Source organism: Conger conger, chromosome 10, assembly GCF_963514075.1.
Source record: "Conger conger chromosome 10, fConCon1.1, whole genome shotgun sequence".
In the NCBI taxonomy this organism is placed as follows: domain Eukaryota; kingdom Metazoa; phylum Chordata; class Actinopteri; order Anguilliformes; family Congridae; genus Conger; species Conger conger.
In genome coordinates, this window is record NC_083769.1 from 38,588,504 (window position 1) to 38,613,151 (window position 24,648).

Here is a 24,648-nt window from a genome sequence, read left to right on the forward strand (position 1 = left end):
GCTTCCCTGTCTTCAGTTCAACATCAGGTCTATCATTTAATCAATACAGACATTATTTACTCTGCAATTTAAAAAAAAAAAAAAATTAACAAGAGAAAATAATACTTTTTCTCCTTATTCATACATCTTCCATTGATTGTTTCGCGAATAATGATGTAAATTTGAATCCTTGCAAATCTGAGGAGGTATTGTGGAAAGGAATGTGGGTTAATATTCTTCTTGACTCCAAAGATTGGATTTTCATTTGCTGTTTTTTTTAAATGAAAATTGCATTTCTCACTGCAGATCTCATGACTGTTAAAGAACAATGCTCATTAGCATTCGATTCCGGGGATGTAATTATTGAGTGAGTATTAACTGATAAAGAATGCGGTATTCATAATTGGTTGTGCAAATAGGTGTAAAACAGTACTAATTATAGGATCCTGTTCTGTTCCGCACTCCACCGTGTCAGAAATACAGCAGAGACCCACATCAGGAGACAAATTGAAAAGAAGATGGGATGTGCTCTGGCGGAGTTCACCCCTCCTTCATTCAGGCCCTGTGCCCGGGTTATGAACTCATTTCCAATGAAAGTCCTTGACAAAAGCAATTTTACTGTTTTGACAAACTGCGGTAAATAGACATGAGATAAGACCTGCTTATTTACTCAAGAGCCGACCTGAATGTTGGAGTGGGGACAACGGGGACGTGTTCCTCTCACTTCCCTCACCCCTGCTCTGTCCCTTTCCACCCGAATCTCTGTCTGTCCTTCACTCTCATGCAGTAAAACCCAAAGACGGCGGCACTTCAACTAGCGCTGAGGAGCCTGCTGCGCCCACGGGATGCCGGGTCCACCCAGAGAGCAGCACAAACAAGGTCAGTGTGGCCTTTGCTTGTCCCCAACATCATTTGCTTTATTTGTGGCTAATCAAGGGTAACAAGCTAAGGTCGCACAAAGTCTCAGCAAATAAGCCTTTCTTTGTCAAACACTTGTCTGTCAGGAGATGACTTTGACCTGCATTTGCCCTTACCTTGAACATAAAGATAAATGCACAAGCTGACAACGTGAATACAGGAAGTTAATTCTGTTGATTGTTGCACTTGCCAAGCTCCTGGGTTGCCGATGTAAAATCACACTTCTGTTTCATTGTCAGTCAAAGTAAAGGACAAATGTTGGTTTAAAAAAAAAAAAAAAACAGAAAAGAAGCTGATAAATTCAATCATAAAATTGGGATTATTGCATCTTCTTGGGTTGTTATTACAAGTAATACTTTCATTAGTTGACCTCTCTATGCAATCATTGTGTGATTTATTTTTCTTTCATCAGGTTTCATCTGTTGCAGATTGGAAACGGCTTTAAAGCCAGATACTGACCGGGTGAACTGGTCGGTATTCTCCCAGGTAACATATTTTATATGGGGCCTGCAGTCCTTAAAAAGCATGCTGGTTTCACTAAATACATTAGGAAGGTATTGTTCAGAAGCATTATGGTCCATTTATAAATAAGAAAAAAGATTGACATAATCATTACTGACGTACATTACTATAGTCCCGCCTCAATTGACAGTTTGTGCAGATTCTCCATTGGACAATTCTCTTTGTTCTGCTGTTGAATTGGAATTGTTCTAAACACACAATATCCCATACTTATGGGGTACCAGTTGCAAGGTAAAACACAAATAAGGTACCCCCGTAGCTGGTGACTCAATTCTAGCACTGCTTAAATGCACCATTTTAATAAACGCATTTCTGATATTTTACCCGTATATACGGTCTATTATGGCAGAGGACTGAAAGTAACTCGAAGATAACCGTTATCGTTGATCTAGGACATGAATTAACTGCCTCACCATTGCTCATCCTGATATTTCCAGTGATGTAATCTTGTTTTATTGATGCCGTAGCACTGTTTGTGTCCTACCATATTCCAATTAGTCTGCCAGAGCACAAAGGAATCCCCATCATCCGACAGAGTCATTCTCCCGTAATGGTCTTTTCCTCCAAGAGCTCGTATGTGGTCTTCTCTTCTTTGGACTTCACAGGGTGGCCCGTAGCATAGTGGTTAAGGTACATGACGTGACGCAAGGCCGGTGGTTTGAACCCCGTTGTAGCCACAATAAGCACAGCCATTGGGCCCTTAACCCTGCATTGCTCCGGGGGAGGATTGTCTCCTGCTTAGTCTAATCAACTGTACTGTTAATTATTGAGAGGCCAGTTTGAGCAGTTTCTTTGTATCTAGGCCATAGCAACTGCACAAAAAACGAATGACTTGTATTTGGCTTTGTTATTTTAGTTTTTCAGAGTGACTCTTGTTATTGCTGAACAAACTAAAGTGAAAATGTTTGATTTTTTTCTTCTAATTCCTTCACAATTGGCTTGTTTATTTTTATTTATTTATTTTATTGCTCTCCATTTGCTTCCTCTTCTCTCTTAAAACTGACAACTATTATTCTATTTGTATTGGAGCCATGCTGACATATAGCTAAATAATGAAGGGAAGTGTATTATCATATTCATAATGGGCTTCGCAGACTGCCTATCCGAGCACCCTTTTAATCACCGCCAAATATCTTATTATATATAAAGTAATTGGAAATAGCAGGAACTCTAAGGAAGAGATGGATTGAGAGAGAATGAGAGATAGTCTATTTATTTTTGTATTTTTTTCATCCAGTAAGCCTGAATGGTTGAAGTCGTAAGAAGTATATGTTGTGTTTGTCTTGGCACCAGAGAACATTACATTTTTTTGGAGCAACGCTGGGAAACGTGCAATTAGGAAAAAAAACGAACAGCTTGTACAGTGACTGTCATCTTCGGGATTGCATTTTACTTTCTTCTTTTCACTCGTTTGTTTTGCATTGTCAAGGCCGGGTGCGTCTCAAAAGGACAGACGTCCCCTTTCTCTTCCGTGCCTTGTCAACACCGTTTTCACTCCGTTGGGCCAGAAAAAGAGACGCTCTGCGTTTCATCTGAGAGCCACGACTCCAGACACCGGGAGCTGTGAGAGGAGATGAAAATAATCACCGTAATAAAAACCGCTCCCCTGGGCCTCCATGGCGACCTGTAGAGTAATACCTGTTGTAGCTGCGGATCACCGGACTAATGCTAACGGTAATGCTAACTAACGCTAACACTACTAACGCTAACGCTAACACTAACGCTAACACTAATGCTGACTAACGCTAACACTACTAACACTACCACTACCACTAACACTAACACTTGTGTGTGTGTAGTCTAATTCCTTCTGTTTTCACTAAACATGGTGCGAGTCACATCCGCGATCCATTTCAGCGTATACAGTGAGGGTAATGGTGCTCCCCAGTGACAATGTGACGGAGAAGCTGTTGCTAACAAGAGACAGCGAGCCTGGCAGGCTGATATGGCTCAGCCAAAAGTTCCTTGTAAAATTGTTCATGCACGTACACACATCGTTTCATATAGACTGTATCAGTTTTTAATTAATGTTAAGATTACCCAGATCAAGACTTAATAGAGATTTGCCTGCGGAACAGAGTGCAAAACTGTAGTAGTTATGCTTCAGGTGCTGTTCGGAACATCGTGAGCGAACACGGTCTGCCAAACACAGGGAAGTTGTGTAGTTGTTTGCTATATAATTACTGTTCCAATACACATCAGTAAAAGTATTTAAGTGTCTGGGATGGCCAATAAGCAACCGTAATCATAAACCACATTCCTCCGGTTAAAAAACTACCATTGAAAGGGCGTTAAATTCTGTTAGAAGCGCCCCCCCCCCTTCCCTATGTTCTCTTCTAAACACAGTGAGTCCATATTAGTGAGAGAGACAATGAGACTAGCAACATTGTTACCTCTCCTGAGTCAATGGCTGCAGCATTATTTTCTGTAGCTTCTCCGTTTGCCATGCGTGTCATACAAATTAGGGATCATCTATCGCGAAGAATGCGCTGCTAGCTCATACTACGCTAATTTATCCAAGTTTCCAAATCAATGCCCTATGTCAGCGGTTTTAGGAATTACTCTACACCGAGTAGGGCAGGGGTCGGCAACCCTGGTCCTGGAGAGCCTTAGTACCAGCAACCGATTCAGACCCAAGAAACCAGGTGAGGCGAGTTGTTAACTGTGTAATCGATTGCATTAATTGATCAATTAAGTGCTGAGTAACAACGGAAGCCAGCACACCCTGCGGCTCTCCAGGACCAGGGTTGCCGACCCCTGGAGTAGGGTGTGAGTTAAGTAAGTTAATTAAATTATAAGTTGTATCTTAACATCGGAACTGAATCAGTTGGCACAACCTATTTTTATTACAGACTATGGGTACAACCTGTTTAAGTTGCGTCGTTACTCTGAATTAACGTTTGAACTTATATTATACTGGTGCCACAGGCTGCTGGACACCATTGAGGAATGGTGAAAACAAGGGAAAAGATCTGACGTGGTAAGTCCAGTGCTTTGAGATAAGTGCCACCTTCTACGTGATGTTAATGTTAGTACATTGCTACAATGCACTTATGTTAATGAATAATGATCGTGTGCTGACTGATACAGTACTTTTGTGATATGTGGTATAGTAGCCTATAATGCAGCATCCAATAGGCTTTGAAGGAGGCTAATAACTGTGAATCGATTGTGATTGTAAATCTCATGCTCAGAATCGGTAGAGTGTGTCACTCTTTTGGGGCCACACCTATACATCAGCCCAGGGCCTCCGAACGTTACATTAAATGAATGGCATTTGGCAGACGCTCTAATCAACTGTACTGGCTGTGCGGATCTTATTGTGGCTACATCGAGGATCGAACCACCAACCTTGCGTGTCCCAGTCATTTGCCTTAACCATTACACCACAGGCCGCCTTAATGCAGTTAATGCAGGCTTGAATACATGTACATAGGCTACTGGCCATTATTGGCTGCTAGTGCAGACCCACAAATATCTGCTGCTATTCTTCACCCACAGACCAAAATGATCTGTTCCTATGGACTCTGGGACTAATACCAGGCCCTAGTGCAGATACATAGACTAATACTGACTGTTACTGAGGACCCAAAGTCTTAATGTGACCTGCGATATGGGAAGACCCGTATAAAAACACTAGCTTTTACTACAGACCCACAGATCAATACCAGCAGTTTCTGAGGGCCCATATTCCCTATTGTTTCTGACCTTAAGTGCAAGTCTTACTACTGGCCTGCAGAACGGTGCAGTTTTTCTCTCTGTGGGTCAGCTCTGCTGTAGATAACCTAAGGCTGGGTCTCACCACAGCAGTGATTCCCCAGCCTGTTCCCGGAGATCTAGTGGCCTGCCGGTTTTTATTTCGACCCTAATTTGGCCCACCTGGTTCTATTCATTATCAGCTCAAGGTGATCTCTAGCTGTCGAATGAGGCGTGGTCTGTGGGGCCAAGAGTGTGCAGGGTTTCATGCCAACCTATCGTTACATCTATTGATTTCACTAATTAATACACCTTCAACCAGAGAGGAGGGAACTAATTGGTGAAGTCAGCTGGTGAAGGGATTGGTTGTAATGAAAAGCCTGCAGACTCTCAGCCCTCCATAGCACATGATGCTTTTCTAAGCTTTACTGAGCTTGTCTGGTGTATTGGAACCTATGAAATACTCTCAAAAAGTGCAAACTCTACCTTCTGGTCCTTTTGCTTGGCTCAATTGCACCAGGCAAGATCAGTTGAATGTGAAAAAGTATTTGAATCTTTCAAATATAGTATTTTGAATATTCACAACCTACCAGTCTCTCCTGGCGGCATTCTCTTCCGCTATCTCTGCCGCCAAGGTAAAATACTATCAAACACAAATTCAGAACTCTACTTCTAACCCCCGGAAACTGTTCTCTATTTTCTCCTCTCTCCTCAGCACACCGCCTCTTCCACCTCAGTCCTCCTTCGCTGCTGATAAAAGAGGCGCTCAGCGAACGGGCCGCTTTTAGCGGCGGCCATTCAGAAGACGAGGAGGCGCAGGAAGAGCCCTGACTACGGCCCGCTGACTCATGGGCAGCGGGTTTATCGATCCAAGCAGATGGCCGACGCGGTGTCTTCCCGGGCTTTCATTTGGTTTTGCATTTCCTGGAATCTGAATCACCGTGCCTGTCTTCAGGCCTCCGCTCTCTCTCTCTCTCTGTTTCCATGGTTGCAGAGTCTCAGCAGATTCTGAGGGTATGGCGCCGGTATGAGGCAGAGGTCCACGGGGGCCTTGTGGTTGACTCCGCTGCCTGCTACGTTTCCCAGCTCTCCAAGAGTCATATTTTTCTCCCCATAATGGATGGTGTGCCTTCACACAGTTGTAGCCGTGGTGTCTCCGTAGAGACACTGAGGAGGTGGGGAGGGAGGCAACGGGATGGTTAAAAAGGAAATCAGCATGCTTTTGGAACTACCGAGATGTAGAGAACTAAAGTGAGTGGACACTATGCGAGTCCACCCCGACTCTTTCCACATGTGGGGGAGTGACATCAGGGAAATCATCATTCTGATCTCAATAATTGGTTATTTCACATTTTAACCAATCAAACCAGTCCTAACACAAATATATAATTTTAATCATCATCATCCTAAGTGTCACACCCCAATAAATAAATGATAACATACAGGTTTTCCGTATGTCAAGTATGTCTTATCTGCTATATGACTTATATATAACTGTTAAACGTATGCAGAAAGTTACTAGTATACACACTCATTCATACGCACTCACACTCTGCTTAACCCTTTAAAGTGTGAAAATCACAAATCTGTGATTAGAATGTTCTTAACTGGACATTCTAATGCTGATGCACTACCGGTCATGGACAGCAATGATGTTCTAGAACACTTACTTGGAATGCTGAAAAAGCATTCCAGAATGCCTACTCTTCAAAGAGGTAAGAAAAACCAGACCTGGCCCGGAGTCAGATCTTAACAGTAATACCCTGCTAGTGCAGGGTGATGTTCTTTTATGCGACACATTAATGGCATGCAAATCAGGGAGGGGACACCTGGGAACCACTTTGCGGTCTTCGATGGTAAATGCCAAAGTGGCTGGAAAACTTCCCAGCGGACCGCTTTCATGCATCGCTAAACAACTGAATCTATGTTGCTGTCAGGTCCGGCCTCTCAATAAACCTTCACACATACCCCCGTCTCTATTGATGCTGTCTCCGTGTTCTCCGTGTCTGCACACACCTTTACCATGCTGACAGGACAAGATTGACAGGCAAACAACGTTTTTGCTGACCTTTGTGTATCTTATTCTGTAAAAGCCATAAGACGGTTTGTCTTTTTTAACTTAACTGAGAAATGGTCCAAAGCAGCAAAACACATATCACAAGCTTCCACATTCATTGGCTATTGGACTCCCTTCTGTTCTGGCTCCTGTGGGATTAGTCATAGATCAGAGTGGAGATCTTTGCTGTTGCAGTATGCAGATGTTTAGTTCACACCAGGCGCTGCCTCTGAGAGTTAGTTCAGACAAGGCAGGGGTATTGACACTGCCTCTGAGAGCTAAAGGCAAAGTTGCTGTGTCATCTCTCACTCTCTCTCTCTCTCTCTCTCTCAGAACTATACTATACAGTACAGTACTTGAAGATTGAATTTATTTATCCTTTTTTATTATTTTGATGTGAATTTGCAGCAGACGTATGTGATCTCCATGACCTGAATCTATGTGCAACACGAGGGTCATCCTAGACCTGATAGGACTGATCACACTAGCCATGTAATGGAGTAAAATAGTGTGTGCAAAATGAAGGCTGGCTCTTCTTGTTTGTGGCTACAGCTGAGTGTATCCAAGCAACACCTTCCGTGACAGTAGGAACACCCCAAGCCGTTTGGAAAAAGGGTGAACGAGAGTGCAGTTCAGAAATGAAGAATAATTGCATTGATGGACATACTTCCGGGCCAACATCAGAAGAACCTGTCCACTCCTCACCGTCTGCTCTGCCAGCTGTTGGCCCAGACCTTAGCGCTCTCCAAATTGGACTACCACAACCAACTTACGGCAGTCAATACATGGGGCGACATGGCTCAGGCTGTAAGATCAGTCGTCTGGCAGTCGTCTGGCAGTTGGAGGGTTGCCGGTTCGATCCCCTGCCCGGGCTGTGTCAAAGTGTCCCTGAGCAAGACACTTAACCCCCAAATGCTCCTGACAAGCTGTTTGGCGCCTTGCATGGTAGCCAAGTGTGTGAGTGTGTGTATGAATGGGTGAATGAGAAGCATCAATTGTAAGAGCGCTTTGGATAAAGGCGCTATATAAATGCCAACCATTTACCAAATACAAGGCCTTGAATTTGTCCACAACTCTGAGGTTGAACAAGTCTTCTCACTCTCCACCTATCAAAAAGCCCCCCCCCTTTCCACACCTCCATTTACAAGCTGCTTGCTTCATGTGAAATATGTTTATTTGCTAAATGTTGCCTTCTGTTGCATTCACAGTTTAACTTTCTAACTTAAAATGATCATTACTGCTCACAATATATATCAGCGTTTCTACTGGGTGTAATATTCACAGTAAAATGTCCAGTGTTTATCCAACTCTAACACAGTTTTTATGAGTCCACTCTGGCTGTAGTGGATTGATACAACATACACTCTGTAGGTGTTGATTTTATGTGGTGAGGAAGACATTATATTATTGAATATATTTCAGAGGTATACTCATATTGCAAGTTTGGGTTTCTAGTCTCTCAAATTTGATTCACTGAAAACTCCCCATTGGCAATTTAAGTGATGAAACTAGAAAATGGCACTCAGTAGAGCGTGTGCAGCCGCCAACACTGTGCAATTGTCAAGATACGGCAGTTTCACATGCCAGATATTCATCAAAAGTTAATCATTTCTCCCAATGCCCGTCACATCAGGAGACACATGCATTTTCATGACCATATCTTGAACCAGGCCCGAGAAGCCTGTTTAAATTCTAGCCACTCGAGAACATTGTAGTCGGCATTTAATGAGCACTATACTTATTCAGTAGTCAGAACTGCGCTCACCAGCAAACCCCCCCCCCCCCATTTGTTTGATTGGGTCAATAATGTAGGGTTTGCTGATGCCATGCAAAGTTCCATGGTGTTACGTGAATCCTGTCGGAAGTTATGTGGCTTTTTGTGAGACCCATGCCCACTGCCAGAGCCCCCTTTGGCCAATTGGGATGATGATAAGTTATTCAGTTCTTCCTTGCTTCCTTGATCAACCTCTCCACAGAGTGTTGTGATGTTATTGGAATCCTTTTGGAAGTTATGTGGCTTTTTATGAGACCCGCTTCCATTGCCCTCTTTGGCCAATTGGTGTGGTTTTGCAAAAATGCACAAAAATATATTTTCTTTGAAAAATATTGTTTTAAATAGTTCAATAATGTATTGTATATACAAGAAATGTAGCATTTAGCCCCATTTATTAATTAAAAGAATTGGCCTTTTCCTCAAAACACCAAAAATGGATATCTGGAGTTTGTGATGAAAATGAAATACTTAAACTATTTACCAGGCAAATTTCAAAGATGACATGGATCTTTTGCGAAAAAAATAAGGAAAAGGTTTTATTTGGTTTGCGTATCGAGCACTGCCAACTCACAGCGAGAAGCTCACCGGTTGGCAGAATTGGTATGTTCTCTTTCCTCCAGGCAGTCCGGTTTCCTCCCACAGTCAAAAAGCATGCAGGTTGGGCTACTGGAGAGTATGAACTGCCCATTGTTATGAACGTGTGAGTGCACGGTGTGTGGGCCCTGAGGTGGATTGCCTACCTATACAGGGTGTATTCCTGCCTCTTTCCCAAAACATGATTCCCTGCAGTCCTGATCAGGAATAATCGGGTTGGATGAAAGGATTTATGGTCTGAGGTACATGGAAAAATACTGGAAAGAGGAATAAAGGAAGGGGCACAGAGACAGGTCTGTATCTGTATCTTTTGGAGTCATTATATTTTGCTCAGACACAGTGAGCTGTATTTACTTTCGGTAATAGCAATGTGTTAATGATTTCACATCATGGTGACGAATCCCAACTTGTAAATGGTGGGTTTTCTATTTCACAATGTAGGAGTTTAAATGTACAGATGAGTTATGACTTCATCCAATGCCTGTGTAATTCATTAATTCTGGATATAGGCATTGGCCAAGCAAATAAGGGTTGACGTACTTTACTTGTGAAATATCTGTGCAAATCATATGGCGATATGGATGCATTTCGAGTCAAGTGTCATTAGTGGATGCGTCACTTAATTACATTCAAATGGCTTAAATAAATAATTTGATTTAAATTGATTTAACCCGTAGGGATTACCACAGAATAGTTTGGAGTTGGATTCAACATGACGTTTATGAATTGATGCTTGTTAATTTATACGTACTTTTTTTTACTTAATTATTATTATTATTATTATTATTATTATTATTATTATTATTAATTGTACGCATCATGGTGTCCCCACTGAGTTTGAAACGGAGAGAAGGGGGCACTCTTTTCAGAAGAAAAGATAGACCAGGCTATAAACATTCAGCTGGCGCAGCACCGCTCTCCCTTTCCTGTCGCGCAGTGGTCGGAGCAGCTTCGTCTTGACTCGGTTAATAAGACGCTTTCTTCAGGAGTGGATACTTGCAGATACTCTGGTGCTGTACCACATCGAATACCAGCTTCCTCCTTACGGTGAAAATTGGGGCACAAATATCTCTTCTTGCCGAGGGGGAGAGGGAGGGAGAGAGATAGAGATAGTGTGTGTGTGTGTGTGTGTGTGTGTGTGAGAGAGAGAGAGAGAGAGAGAGAGAGAGAGAGAGAGAGAGAGAGAGAGAGAGAGAGAGAGAGAGAGAGAGAGAACGTGAACAGGAACAAGCAGGTTGAGGATACACTGGATTATTGCACTGGACTTCGGGAAAAGGGGTAATAAACCGAAGAAAGAACATCACAGAGAACGGGAGGGGCTGCTGTTAACGGTTTAGTTTCTTACGGCGAACGGAAGCGCGCACACAGGGAGACGAGACCTTGAATTTAAAAAGCACTGTGATACAGTAAGGGTGCTGTGTGGCTCTCTTTGGTAGAGGTCGGACTGCTGAGCCGCGACTGGTTACCCTGATCCTACGCAGCCTGCATGCATAGTAAAACCTCTGTGATGTTAGTAATAGTAACATGACACTTAGCACAGCGGTAAAAAATAAAGATGAATGCATCGAATGCACGCGTAAAACATACGTGCAATTGCGCATTTAGTCGAAGTACATCGGGTGGCAGTTAGTGGGTACAGAGACACTCCTGTTGCATTCCGCTGAGGTCCTGCCTGCATACCCAGAAACTTCTGTAGCGAAGCTGGAATATTATCTGTTTTCTCGCTCTATTAATTTGGCATCTGCAAGATGAAGTAATATGATTATCAAAAGACCGCACGACAGACGAAGGGTGAGCTCCGATCTCTGTGAATTAAGGCTGTGTTAAACGGTGTGAAACAACATGGTCCCGTTGCTCTATTACAATGACTCGAATCACAGGGGGATCAGGAAAATAAGATACGTGCTTAGTCTGGCTAATGAAAGCCCGTAAACTACAATTCCAGGTTTCAAAGTAATGGAGGTTCAAGTTTTGTATTCTGAACAAGGCTCTAGGGTGCTCCTATTTTAGAAGCATTTGCTCCTAAAAATTGATGTGTGCGAACTGTAAAAAAAATAATTTAGGATCGCAGATCTACTGATTGGGATGTATTAGTGTTCTCCTAAAATTCTAAATTGAGGGGCACATGTGCTCATGGGAAAAGAACATGTTAACGTAGAGCCCTGCTGAATATGTTCATTTAGGTTTTACCCCCCAATAGGAATGTTTTTTTTTTTTTTTTTTTTTGGACGCCTTGTGTTGTCTCGAAGACAACTGTTCATGTCTATTTTAACTGGACATGGCTCAGTTGTTAACTTTATACATTTGAATGTAAGCATTCATTTCTAGTGATCTTGCTAGTACAAATGAGAGGGGTCTACATGTACAGTTCTAACGCAACACTATAACCTGCGTGTGAATGTCTTCCTCTTATGTCGTCGTGATACCATACGCTGCAGGAATAACCTATCTTTTGAAAAACTTAAAGATAAGCCCCCCTTTATTTTAGTTAGCTGGACTCCCACAAGAAACATACATTCAATATGTTTTTATTCCGTAACTGACATTTAGAGGACCTATAAATTCCATGACATTTTCATATTCTGTACGCGCATCCTTTTTTTTTTTTCTTTTTTTTCTTTTTCTTTTTTTGGCATGTTTGCAGGGTAGTAAGCCCCACAATAGCCAGTAGGCTATATGTCGCCTTAGAAATATGCAATTAATTTACTTGGTTTGTTCTGTCTTCTCCGAGGTGACGGCAGGGCTGGTGATGTGAGATGAGTGGATTCGGAGTATTGCTGGATCGTTGGAGGAGACTGATCCCGGGAGCTCAGTACCGTGAGGCAGAAGCTGCTAGCAGAGAAGAAACGGCTCACCTTTCGTGCCTGACAGTGCCGGAGCTCGGACTGGCTTCTTTCAGCAGCCGCGGGTCCTCTACCTGTGGTCACGGCTAGAACTGGGATACCTTTATTCGCCGTCGCCGTTTAATCTGGGATGCTACTTCTGACTTTTGACGGGGACTATTTTTAGAGCATTCATCCAACAATCGACAACATTAGCACTATACGTTTATGGCTGTTTTGTTGTGAACTGCAGTTAAGCCAAAGAACAGTGCCAGACGTGCTGCGTATTTTCTGCCGCGAATAAATCGTGTTTTGGGACAAGTGCAGTTCAAAAGAGGAAGACAACAAACCATTTCACATTAACTACAGCCCCATTGTTTACTTTTTCGGTTACCTTTTCTTTATTTTTTTCTAGATCGTTTTTTTCTCGTTTGGTTTTTAGGGTATTTACTAAATGGATGCTAATAAGCGACCGGGGCACTTGTCCCCCAGTTGAACGGAATTATACTCTGCATCCCCTCGATAACTTCTGATCTCCAGGTTCATTATAGTTTGTATATTCACTTCACCTTTGCCGTGCAGGGTCTTTTACCCTTATTGGCAAGCAGTGGGGGAGCTGCAGGATTATTCTCCGGGACTGAGGAGAATGCAGGCCGGGATGAGGACGCTATGTGCGGGCAGTGGTGCGTCACTATGCTGTCTGCTTCTACTGTGGGTGATATACTCCCACCTTCTGAGAGAAGGCAAGTACCTGAGACCGTTATTTATGATGCCTAGGCTACTGCTCATTTTGGGGGCGGGGTGGGTGGGTTCGGGAGTGTAGCGCTTGGGTAGAAGCCCTACGAACTGCCTCTCAGACCGAGGAAGGCGTTGTCTTTTTGCTTTTCAAACGAAGTTCGATAAAAGACAATAAGAAATTATTATATGTTTTGGTAAACTCGAATTCCCTCAGAAAAGAATAACAGGTGATCAATTGCGCCATTAAACTAATTGGGGGCGAACTGAAGCATATTTGTGCTGCTTTTTCAAGGAGGCAGTCAAAGTGTCAAAAAGGACTGTGTTGCTGTTTTAAAAATACCCTGCAAAGGGGGCACTTAACAGGAGAAGAACCGTGTGTAATTATTATTCGATACAAATTATTGAAACCATAAGGCCCGATGTTTGTAGGATTGTAGTTTTGGGCAGAGGGACATAAAGTCTTAGTTACTGTAGTATTTAACTGTCCCATTTTCCCGAACTGCATGGTGCATCAATGCATTAAGAAACGTTAATTTCATGACCTCGTTGTATTTGCTAAAACACTAATATAGCCCATTGAAAAACGAAGTAATGGAAATCAAACCATATCAACCACGAACACATTTGAAGGGAGCAAACCTAGGATTGTGGATGGATGGATGCTTCTCGCGAATCCTGCCTTGTGGAGATGTGTAATTTGGGAGGGGGGGGGGGGGGGGGCTGCGGAGCGAGATCGCCACTGACTGAGCAAGAAAGCGGCACGGGGGTATTGGAGCAGATGTTTATGTATGGGTTCCTAACTGCGGCAGGGAACGTGGTCTGCTTGACTGACAGCCGCCACAATGAGCATTTCCCTGCAGTTGCGTATTTCCTTTTCAACCGAGTATGACATTTCCCCCGAAGAAGGGTTGCAACGCACTTTGTACTAAATGTAAGCATTTTTTTATGCCTTCAAAGTAAATGTCACATGCAGTGTAGGTACACGTACACCTACTTATTCATGCGAGTATCTAATCAGCCAATCGTATGGCAGCAGTGCAATGCATAAAATCTTGCAGATAAGGGTCAGGAGCTTCAGTTAGTGGTATTCACATCAGCCATTAGAATGGGGAAAAATGTCATCTAAGTGATTTTGTCTGTGGAATGATTATTGGTGCCAGACAGGGTGGTTTGAGTATCTCGGAAACTGCGGATCTCCTGGGATTTTTAACCCTCAACAGTCTATAGAGTTTGCAGAGAAAAAACCCCAAAAACATCCAGTGAGATGCTTTCTGTGGGCAGAAAGACCTTGTTAATGAGAGAGGTTAGAAGAGATGGACCAGACTAGACAAAGCTGACAAGAAGGCGAGAGCATAGCAAATAACCACACATTACAACAATGCATTACAACAGTGGGATGCAGAAGAGCATCTCTGAGCACACAATCTGAACATGTCAAACCTTTAAGTGGATAGGCTTCAGCAGCAGAAGACCAATACGTATAATTGTATATAAGTACAATATAAATAAGTCTTATAAATACCTAATAAAGTGCTCACTAAGTGTTTTCACTTCAACACTACATGAACAACACTTGCATCTAAACCTGGGCGACCCCTACAAGATTTCTCAATCGTTTCATCTGAGCTTGCTCTCCCTGCTGCATATCATGGCTCACAGTCCTGCTTATGGGAGACTACTGTGCTCCAAAAAAAATCTACTTTTAATGCTAACGTCTGATGAGGATTCCACCGTGGAATGCCATAATCTCCTCCTTCTGGCTATGTGTACAACAAGCTCATGCCAGCTCTGTAATGACAATATTCTGTCTATGAACAGTGCATCCTGTCACCCAAAGGACTGAATCCCTCCCATGTTCCCTCCCCTTGACAGCGTGCCTTTGGGACTCCGTCAAACGCCATATATGTTTTGACAGATTGATTATACCTGCGTATGACACCAATCCCTCCCTTTTTGTTCATGTTGAGTGTTGAGTGTACTCTCTGAAAAAAAGATTTTTTTTGCCTTGTCTCCATAGAGGAATCCTTTGTAGTTCTTTATGGAACCCTCTATCATAGGTGTGCAGTGCGAAAGCTCCTCAACAAAGAACCATTTTGCCTGACAAGAACCCCTGAGATCGGGTCCTTCTGTGGAATCCCCCTTTGGGACCTGAGAGTGTGGTGTATGCTTTGACTGCTCGATGATGCCTGTGTATAATGTCAGTTGCCCACCCCTGATTGTTCATGTGTCTTATTTTGAAGGAAGTTGGGTGTAGTTTGGAGGAATGAGACACTGTCCTAGGAATTCATTGTATGGACTTGGTCAACTTTTGTAGAATTGGAAATTAAACTGGGCTGAGATTAGAATCCGTTCATCAGTCAAGGCTTGGGCTACTGTGCAGTTGAGAATTTAAATGAACATATTTTATAATTTACCCACACTGCACAGATGGGAAGAAACTGAATATTTTAAGGAAAGGAAGATCTGATTAGAATACTTTATTAAGTAAGCCATCAAAGAGTTGGTAAATCAGCCTCTGATAATAGAATTCATATCTCCCCTAATTAACATACTTTGTTTTCACACCTTGCATTGGTGGTAGGCATTTTGTGCTATTGTTTCCACTGACATTTCCAGTGGCCTGTGTGTTAAGGGATTTCACCTTTCATCTTTTTAAAATGTCTTTTTATATGAAAACACCTTTTTATCGTTTTCACCTTTATTTTCTTCTGATGGAAATACTACACAGGACCTGAAATTACAAATTACAAATCAGTAAAAAAATCAGTTCTTCTTCTTCTTCTTCTTCTTCTTCTTCTTCTTCTTCTTCTTCTTCTTCTTCTTCTTCTTCTTCTTCTTCTTCTTCTTCTTCTTCTTCTTCTTCTTCTTCTTCTTCTTCTTCTTCTTCTTCTTCTTCTTCTTCTCAACAACCACAACAACATCATTATTCATGTAGCAGTGTAGAGAAAACAGATAAGATAAAAACAGAGAAGAAAAAGGATGAAATGGGGCATCATTGGCTCAGCCAGTAATAGCAGTCGTCTGGCAGTCGGAGGGTTGTGTTGAATGTCCTGCATATAAAGGCATATAAAATCTGATGGGGGTGGAGTAGGGGGGCGGGGGGGTACTTTCAATACAAAGCAATACAAAGCCTGTCAAAAGAATGTGTTTATAGAAGGGACTTAAAAGACGTTACTGATTCAGCTAGCCTGAGCTCCTTCAGCAGGGCTTTCCAGAGTTCAGGGACCCTAATTGCAAAAGGCAAGGTATATTGGACTCTTTGAGAAATTAAAGTGTCGGATGATGGGTTATGTTTGGATCTGGGTCACAGGGAAAGAACAGTGTGTTCACTTCAGTGAAAGCCTGCTGGAAAAAGGTCAAACTCAGACAGATAGGGAAGTCTTGGGACTTGAGCCACCTTGTGAAAGGGCACTGGTCGCCGAGCAACCCCGACTTCCCCAGTATGACACATTCCTATAGGCCGGCCGTGCAACTCTGTTCCTGGAGGTCTATTAGTCCTCAAGATTTTTATCTGAACCCCAGCCTGGCACACCAGGTTCCACAACTTAGATCAGCGCTGCTCGACTCCATGTCCTGCGGGCCGCAGTGTCTGCAGGTATTTGCTCCTACCGTGCGCTGCACCACCTGACTTCACTAATTATTTTACCTGCTTGCTTGAGATAATAAGCTAATTAGTGAAACCGGGTGGTGTAGCGTATGGTAGAGGCAAATACGTGCATACACTGCGGCCAGCAGGACGTGGAGTTCAGTGGCGCTGACTTAGATGCTCAATGAGATCTCTAGCTGTTGAATGAGGCGTGCTTTGTTAGGGTTGGAGTGAAAGCCTACAGGATGGTTGATCTCTAGGAAAAGGTTTGGGAAGCTCTGCTCTAGCTGTTGAATGAGGTGTGCTTTGTTCGGGCTGGAGTGAAAACCTACAGGATGGATCTCCAGGCATAGGGTTTGGCAGCCCTGCACTGGCTGTTGAATGAGGTGTGCTTTGTTCGGGCTGGAGTGAAAACCTACAGGATGGTTGATCTCTGGGAATAGGTTTGGGCAGCCCTGCTCTAGCTGTTGAATGAGGAGTGCTTGGTTAGGGTTGGAGTAGGATGCAGGATGGTCTCCAGAGGCCCTGCCTAAAGGGAGGGATGGTGTTTTGGGCTGGAGATGAGGTGGCAGTGTGGGCGACGCAGAGGAGGAGGATGAGTGTCGAGGGTTTTCCGTGAGGTGTGGACAAGCCCTCCACTCCAAGGCTTTTCTCCGAAACGCCAGGGGCTTACCTCTTCATTTGATGTTAAGAGAGAAGGATCACCCCCGCAGTGCTGACTGACTAAGAGGATTGTGTTTGCAGATCCAGCCCAGATCCGTTTTCTCTCTTACTTTATTAATGTGGGCAGAGGTAATGTTTTTAAAATTTAAAAATTTTCCTTTTTTACTCTTCGTTTAAATCAGTATTATTGAAGCACTTTCTGAATTAGTTCCTGATCGTATGCCATTGGGAAATGATGTAATTATATTATTGAATTGTGTGTTCATGTGCATGTGTGTGTAACATGCACATTCATACAGTACTTGGCTGGCTAGACAGTTCACACTGGTTGTCTGTGGACCTTGATTAGACTTACGGAGGTCTAATCATGTGATCAGCCAAGGTTTCCATGGCGTTTAGCTGGCCTTACCGTGGAATCGTGATTGCCCTGAGAGTACCCTTGCAAATGATTTAGATCCAACGCCATAAGATTCTGATTGATTTATTGAACCTTTGACCTTGTGCCAGTTAGCCACTTACAGAGATCCCTCAGGACAACACCTTAGCCTTGACCCACGGAAAAACGTATCCTCCTACCCCCTTCCCAACCATTCATCAGCACCTGGGTCCTGATGGCTTTTTTAACAGTGGGAACGAGGCTTGTTAAACTGTTATAGCTTGGGTCATGGCTAATTGATTCGATTGGGAAGTATGTTTGTGTATCTGCCCAGGACAAAGGTAAGCATTGGGGCAGCTTTAGTGCTTGTGCTCCTATGAGTGTGATTTCATTAATGTGGCCCTACAGGGCTCAGTTGTGCTGGCTAAAATCATTGCGGTGGCTTGGCTGTTGTGAGTGCAGCACTGATAGGATTGAACCATGCCCAATTCTAATGCAGAGAAGCAAATGCTAGCGCAGACCATTTTCAGTTACACAAATCTGCCAAAGTGCATCAGCAATTTGGCATTCAATCTTAGTCCTATTGTAGAGGGTCACTACTGCCATGTTTATGTGACAAGCAATGACAGGCTGGTTTTGTTTGCTGGTAATGCATTTGGCATGAAGCAAAGAGACCGTTGTTGCATGATTTGCTATCTGAAATGGAAACCTCACTGCTGTGCTAACTTCTCTGAATGTGTATGTGAGTGTGTGTGTGTGTGGGTGTGTGTGTGTATGTGTGTGTATGTGAGTGTGTGTGTACGTGTGTGTATGTGAGTGTGTGTGTGTACGTTTGTGTATGTGTGTATGAGTGTATGTGAGTATGTGAGTATGTGAGTATGTGAGTGTGTGAGTGTGTGTGTGTGTATGTGAGTATGTGAGTATGTGAGTATGTGAGTGTGTGTGTGTGTGTGTGTGTGTACCTGTGTGCTCCGTGTCTGTATTACCTCAGCCGGCCGCTGTGCTGGGCCCCACCCTCCCGCTGTCTCTGGTGGCTCCGTGCTGGGCCCCTCCCTCCCGCTCTGTCTCTGGTGGCTCCATGCTGGGCCCCTCCCTCCCGCTCTGTCTCTGGTGGCTCCGTGCTGGGCCCCTCCCTCCCGCTCTGTCTCTGGTGGCTCTGTGCTGGGCCCCTCCCTCCCGCTCTGTCTCTGGTGGCTCCATGCTGGGCCCCTCCCTCCTGCTCTGTCTCTGGTGGCTCTGTGCTGGGCCCCTCCCTCCCGCTCTGTCTCTGGTGGCTCCATGCTGGGCCCCTCCCTCCCGCTCTGTCTCTGGTGGCTCCATGCTGGGCCCCTCCCTCCTGCTCTGTCTCTGGTGGCTCTGTGCTGGGCCCCTCCCTCCCGCTCTGTCTCTGGTGGCTCCGTGCTGGGCCCCTCCCTCCCGCTCTGTCTCTGGTGGCTCTGTGCTGGGCCCAGCGGCCGTGAATCGTGTGCTGACAGCTCTCCCACAATGCTGCACCATCCGTCATGGCGCCGACAGGAAATCAAAGCGCAGTTGCCTGTCCGCGCACGCCATTGGGCACCGGCCATGGCAGATGGATGGCCTGTCACCACTCCCAACGCTGCCTGTTTATTTAACAATAAATTTGGAAATGGCCCTATCTCCACTGTGGCTGTTACAATCTTGTGCCCACCCCCAACACCCAGCCCCTCCGCCCCCGGACCCAGCACCTGCTCCATCTGACCTGCACACAGGTCAGGCCCTGTAGAAACCATCACTGGTTTGTAGGAGTGTATTTACCAACATTGCAGAGTTGTGATTGTGATTATGATTGCAGTGCCACTGTTCAAATCGGCTTCAATGTGCCTTTAACTTTGAGATTGCTGAAATCGACAAAGAATATTGCCTGAGAAGCAAAAAAATTAAACTTTTTCCTAAGAGTGTCACTCAAAATTCAAGACAAATTGCATTACTGTTAAATTTAAAAGGAGGGGTAAATTGCTGAAATGGTGAGTATTATCCAGCACTGTTGTATTATGCATTCATGCTCTTTATGAATAAATGTATGTCCACACAATCCTGGGATATATGAAACTCACATCTTCAAATATCTCATAAGAAAATACAACAGACTTTGCGGGACAAGAGATATGAATCCTCATGAGTTCATATGAAGCGATATTAATGCTATGGGGTCAGTTATATTTTGGGTGTCCCTCAGTCCCAAAAAAGGTCTCATAACTCCCTGTTCTGTGGTTACTACAGCAACTAAAATTAGAAGAAGAGTAGCTGAAAATGAAGGGGAAATGTTATGTACCGTACTTAAGAGGGAGAGATGTTTTGGAGGGAGCGAGATGTTTGAAACTGAACGCTGAGGTGCCACCGCAGGGAGTTTTTTTGGAGCATGTTTATGATTGTGACCTTTGTCATAAATTTGCCGAAACTACCACTCCTGCCACAATTGGTAATGAAGCTATAAAACACGAGGAATGTTTATGGAAAAATGAAAAGGTTTTTAAGAAAAAATCCATTTTCATGCACGAAAGCCCATTTTTCACAGCCCCCCGAAGATGAGTTGTATTCTGTGTCTGCTGTATACAGCTTAGTCATAGACTGTCGTTCACTTCATTCTGCCTCAGCAGTATTCACGCAATGAACCTGGAAATATGTCAAAGAGACAAAGATATTGAGTATATTATCATGCTGTTTCTTATCCTCGACAGATCGTAAAATGAAAGATGCTATCCTAGGGTATCTTTTCATTCTGTCCGTAGCGTATTTTGGCCATCATTGAATGAATACTGTATGACTGTCATTGCATTTGAAAGGACACGAAAAGGCCTGAGGTTTTCTCAAGTGCTTTATATGTATGAGAGAGAGCATCAATTTCAGTGCTTGTGTTTTGTATGCATGAGTGTGCTTACACAAAGATACAATGGACCCACTCAACGGACGACTTCATGCTCATTGCCAGGGCAATAAGAGACCGACTGGGGTGCCATTATTCTCCCGTGTACACTAGCGCAAGATAAACGAAGGCTACCTTGTTTGCAAGGGGTCATATTTATTGTATATGTCACCTCAGAGAGCTGTGTGTGAAGGGTAAGATGTTGATCCTCTCAGTCATTGAGACCAAGGACTAGATTTATTGAGGAATACTGCTAACAGGATGTGTTATTGTTGCCTGGGCTTAGTCAGGTCTGAGAGCCATCGAGGGGCTGTTTTTATTCCTTTTATTAAAGTATGGGAGATCCATGGAGAACGTATTCTCTTTTGCATGGATTCCCTGGGAGAAATGCCAGAGAGGACAGTTGCAACTGAGGCGAGAGATGGAGAGAGAGAGAGAGAGAGAGAGAGAGAGAGAGACAGGGGTAAAGCCCCTGGAGCAGTTTTTGGTTTAAGGGCCTTGCTCTAGGGCCCAATGACAGGGGACCCAAATTTATCGCTTCGGATGCAGGTCTGCATCCCTATATGGGGCTTGAACCATTACATTACATTACATTAATGCCATTTTGGCAGACGCTCTTATTCAGGGCAACATACAGTTGATTAGACTAAGCAGGAGACAATCCTCCCACGGAGCAATGCAGGGTTAAGGGCCTTGCTCAAGGGCCCAACGGCTGTGCGGATCTTATTGTGGCTACACCGGGGATCGAACCACCGACTTGCGGGTGCCAGTCATGTACTTTAACCACTACGCTACAGGCAGCTACCAGAAACACTACAGTTGCCAGTTGAGCAGCCTGCCAGTACAGTAGATCTGCTGCTGCCCTGTAGTTCCATCAGCTCCAGGGCTGAGCCCTGCTGGCCTCTCCATTGGAGCTGCAGTGGGGATGGGGATGGGGGAAAGAGGGTTGTGTGTTTTAATTTTTATTTATTCCTGCTCTTGTCTTTATTTATTCCTGCCCCTGCTATCTACTCTGTCTGCAGAAAAGTCAGTGCTTGTTAATTGAAGGGTGTTTCAGATCCACGCAGATGCAGAATTGACCAGTGGTGTGAGAACATATTTCTGTAGACATCCTACAACCAAGGACTGCTTTCGGAGAGGAGGAATATGCCAGTGGTTGAATTTCAGTTATATGTCTCAACATATAACTGAAATGGTGTCTATTGTACCTGACTACAAAACGGCTCTGTGGCTGTCTCAGTGGACATGCAGTGTGGAAGAGGAGTGGTTATTTTCGGCCTGCCCGACTCCCTGTTTGACTGTGCGTGTGAGAGAGAAGCACAGTCCCAGGTAGCACAATGACATTGCCTCAGCTTTGCTTCAAAATTTTCCTTTCAGAACTTAATGTGAAATTGTACTTTTCAAGGAATTTAACAGTGCTGCTCCAGCCCATTTGAGGAGTTTTCTGTATGGCTTTCACTCAGAACAGCGTTTGAAACTCCTCATTTCAGGCAAGCTTCACTTTGGTGTTGTTGAAAGTAGTTCTCACATAATTCAGGGTTCCTGAAGTAACTCATTTTGATGAGATATATATATTCAAGTGGATATATGATACATTTGTAACTTTTAAATTGGTAGTTTTGACTATATTGTATTTTGTATAACAGAATGACTATATTGTATTTAGTTATAATGGAAATCTAAAATTGAACCCAATTTATTTCTCAGTTTGTACAAAATGTATTCATGATTTAATAAATGTATGTCCCCTAGTCAAATAGATGCCTTTACTCAAAAAGAGCTGATAGGAAGTTAATGATGGATTTCATTTTTTGTTCAGTACATAAAATAAAATAGAAACTTCCCTCATCTACTTCCTTTTCACCAAAATACAAATTTACAGCCAATTTGTAATAATGAAACATTGTCCTCTCATTTTGCAGGAGGATATTTTAAGAATGAGGGCTTTTTTCTTAACCTGCAGATGAGATTTTTTTTAGTTTTAAGTGTTTGTCTGGAAAGTTAGCCTTTCACCTTCCTTTTCACACCCACAAGAAATGTGTTGGCTATGACACACTCATCGGCTAGGGTAGTTACCATAGTTACAAATGGTAAGGCATCCATTGAACAGAACGTGTTGCCTAATGCCTGTAGAGCACATGTAATAATGTCTGTCTGTCTGTTCTTCTGTGTGTCTGTCTATCTTTTTGTCTGTCCATCTGTCTGTCTGCCCGGCAATCCATCTGTCCGTCCGTCCGCCCGCCCGCCCGTCCATCCATCCATCCATCCATCCATCCATCCATCCATCCATCCATCTGTCTGTCTGCCTGTCTGTCTGCCAGCCTGTCTGTTTGTCTGTCTGTCGGCCTGTTTGTCTGTTTGTCTGTTTGCCATCCCTCTATATATCTATCAAAATAAATAATATTGAAATAAATAAATACAACTTGGGTTTAGTTAAAGGCCTGAGGAAAATTTGTATCCAATTTTATGGGTATGCTTATTGCTTATGTTATGGGAGTGTTTTGTTCATTTATGACCTACTTGTTACTAGCATCTTTGTGAACCACTTTTGAAATCTATATTTTCTATCAGCATTAAGATGTTACTGAGGATTTACTAAAGATTATAATGTGCATGGTAATTTATAGCATTCTAAATATTTTTTGTGTGCATGTGTGATCTTACATATCATTCCAGAATAATGATTCTGCTCATATTTTGGCAGTTCATCCATTATGCTTAAACATTTGTAATTTTGCATGTCGACAAAATGCTGCAGTATGTCAAGACAGCCCCGGAGATAGCAGTTCATCATGGAAAAAGAAAATTAATTTTGCTAAAATTAGTTTTCTCTCCTCAAAAATGGATGTTTATAGCATGTTGATACTCATACATCGTCGTCCTGGAAAAACTGTTACACTTATTGTCTGAAAAGAAAATGGAAAACATGGATAATAAGAGTGATCAGCTATACTTTTGATGACATCTTTGATCACAACAATAAGCTAAAGTCAGATGCTGTAGCTGTAGACATGTAGGATAACTACACTTTGCAATATTCTGAAGCACTTTCATTGGCTTGCCTTTAGAGAATTCATTATATCTAAATCTTAAACGGCCACAAAACTCTTGCAAAGAGCATTGATGTAGGTTTTTTGAAAAGTCCCTAACCCTGCCCCCTGAGAAGTAATTATGCAAAAATATGTGTCATGTCATGTGGGAAAACATCTTACAAACAGCTCAGAAAAATAGCAGTTAGATCCTAAAATATGCATACTTTTACCAACATTGCAATTGTTTTACTTGAATCAGTATAGAACACAAATCAAAAGCTCCCGGATGATATGAAAAGCCCAAAAACATCTGGGTCTTTAAGCTCCACCTCCTGTTTCCCACTTCCTGGAAGTTCATCCATATTCACTGTCAATATAGTCACTTAGCTGGGTTCTCACTAAATTTCAATATGGCTATTGTCAAATCAGTTAGATTTTCTACGCTTGGTTCAACGTTTTACAGTTTGCTGGCTAAATTCCTGGCCCAGAACATGCACTGGGTTTGGTGATATGGTTGGCATTTATTTAGCACCTTTATCCAAAGCTCTGTACAATTGTTGCTTCTCTTTCACCCATTCATATACACACTCACACACCAACAGCAATTGACTGCCATGCAAGGCTTGCTCAGGGACACTTCGACACCCTGGGTGGAATCGAACCGGTAACCGTCTGACTGCCAGACGACTGCTCTTACCACCTGAGCCCCTGATATATCCCTTATTGTCAGTCTTTGAAGATCAAGTGAAGCATTTGAACACAAAAGCAGTATCTGTTGCACACACCTGTCATTTTAAGAGATACCCATGAGAAACACCTGAGTCCTTTGTGGCAAACTAGCAACCGAAGAACGTGTTTCACCGTGTTTCGCCAGCATTTGATAGGAATGAGTGGTGTAGCAAGTCTTCCCATCGGTCTAAAGGTGAGAATAATGGTTTCATTGTTCCGTAAGCTCTTGCTTTTGTGGTAAACGTTTAAGCAATTCAGCTGAAACAAGTTCACTAATAC

The 24,648-nt window shown here is 43.2% G+C and overlaps 1 protein-coding gene and 1 long non-coding RNA gene across 2 annotated transcripts in view; both read left to right on the forward strand.

Annotated features, from left to right (window-relative positions):
* Window positions 1-720: 720 nt before the first annotated feature.
* On the forward strand, window positions 721-6,743 carry LOC133138141 (uncharacterized). The gene is made up of 3 exons (XR_009709677.1): window positions 721-858; window positions 1,310-1,383; window positions 5,831-6,743. It is a non-coding gene; the product is annotated as an uncharacterized LOC133138141 (long non-coding RNA).
* Window positions 6,744-10,465: 3,722 nt separating this feature from the next.
* The window catches only part of tafa5l (TAFA chemokine like family member 5, like), a 57,213-nt gene continuing 43,030 nt past the window's right edge, over window positions 10,466-24,648 (forward strand). The window contains exons 1-2 of the mRNA XM_061258756.1: window positions 10,466-10,586; window positions 12,271-13,104. Of these exons, the coding sequence (XP_061114740.1) occupies window positions 13,008-13,104 (97 nt within the window). The 5' untranslated portion in view covers window positions 10,466-10,586; window positions 12,271-13,007. The remainder of the gene's footprint in view (window positions 10,587-12,270; window positions 13,105-24,648) is intronic.